General features: G+C 59.0%; 1 protein-coding gene across 4 annotated transcripts in view; it reads left to right on the top strand.

Moving 5' to 3' along the window:
* The window catches only part of Dnah17 (dynein axonemal heavy chain 17), a 125,251-nt gene that overhangs the window by 81,755 nt on the left and 42,420 nt on the right, over positions 1-1,076 (top strand). For all 4 annotated transcript variants that reach the window (XM_031354916.1, XM_031354913.1, XM_031354915.1 and 1 more), the window contains one exon: positions 129-293. In XM_031354916.1, the coding sequence (XP_031210776.1) occupies positions 129-293 (165 nt within the window). The remainder of the gene's footprint in view (positions 1-128; positions 294-1,076) is intronic.

Below are 1,076 nucleotides of genomic sequence, written 5' to 3'. Positions count from 1 at the left end.
AGGTGGCTGGTGGCAGGTGGCTGGTGGCAGGCAGCAGGCGGCAGGCCTCGGCAGGCGGCAGGCCTCGGCAGGCGGCAGGCCTCGGCAGGCGGCAGGCCTCGGCAGCCTCCTGGCTCCTCCCTCCCTAGGTGGACGACCTCAAGGCCAAGCTGGCGGTGCAGGAAGCCGAGCTGAAGCAGAAGAATGAAAACGCAGACAAGCTGATCCAGGTTGTGGGCGTGGAGACTGAGAAGGTTAGCAAGGAGAAAGCCATTGCAGACGAAGAGGAGATCAAGGTGGAGGTCATCAATAAGGTGGGTCCCGTGTGCCTCCCTGAGGGTCGGGTGCCACCCGCAGGCAGGACTCAGGCTGAGATGTTTGTTCGAGGACAAACTGCCCAGCCCAGGGAACCCCAGGAGAGAAGGCCCTACCCCTACCTCAGGCTGTATTCTAAGAGGGTTCTTAGAGAATGCCCACAGCCGGCCAAGATCCTCACAGAGAGCCCCCCTCCCCCCCCGCCACACCATTGCAGTAGCTCCATTGCAGCGCAGCCTGGTAGCCCCAATACCTCACCCCATTCCTTGTCACCTTTGCTGTTGTTCTGGTTTTGGAGAGGGGAGCTGACACTGAGCCTAGGACTTCACACACACTAACCAAGAAGTGCTGAACCGTGGAGTCACATCCCCAACCCTCTTCCGACTTAGTGTTCTGACGCAGAATCCCACCCAGGGCCCAGCAACACACTTGGGGCCCAGTGGCCACTCCCCCACTCTCCTGTGACCCAGATGCCACTCCTGTGCAGACATTCAGTCACTCTGACCTCTGAACTTCACAAGCAGGCTAAGGGGCCTTTCCCACCAAGCAAACAAAGGAATGTTCCCAAGAGTGGGTGAGTGGGTGAGTGGGTGAGTGAGTGGGTGGGTGAGTGAGTGAGTGAGTGGGTAAGTGAGTGGGTGAGTGGGTGAGTGAGTGAGTGAATGAGTGGGTGGGTGAGTGAGTGAGTGGGTAAGTGAGTGGGTGAGTGGGTGAGTGAGTGAATGGGTGGGTGAGTGAGTGAGTGGATGAATGAGTGAGTGGGTGAGTGAGTGAGTGGGTGA

Source organism: Mastomys coucha, unplaced genomic scaffold, assembly GCF_008632895.1.
Source record: "Mastomys coucha isolate ucsf_1 unplaced genomic scaffold, UCSF_Mcou_1 pScaffold5, whole genome shotgun sequence".
Lineage (NCBI taxonomy): Eukaryota > Metazoa > Chordata > Mammalia > Rodentia > Muridae > Mastomys > Mastomys coucha.
The sequence above is the reverse complement of the archived record's forward strand: the minus strand, read 5'-3'. Positions and strand labels throughout refer to the sequence as shown.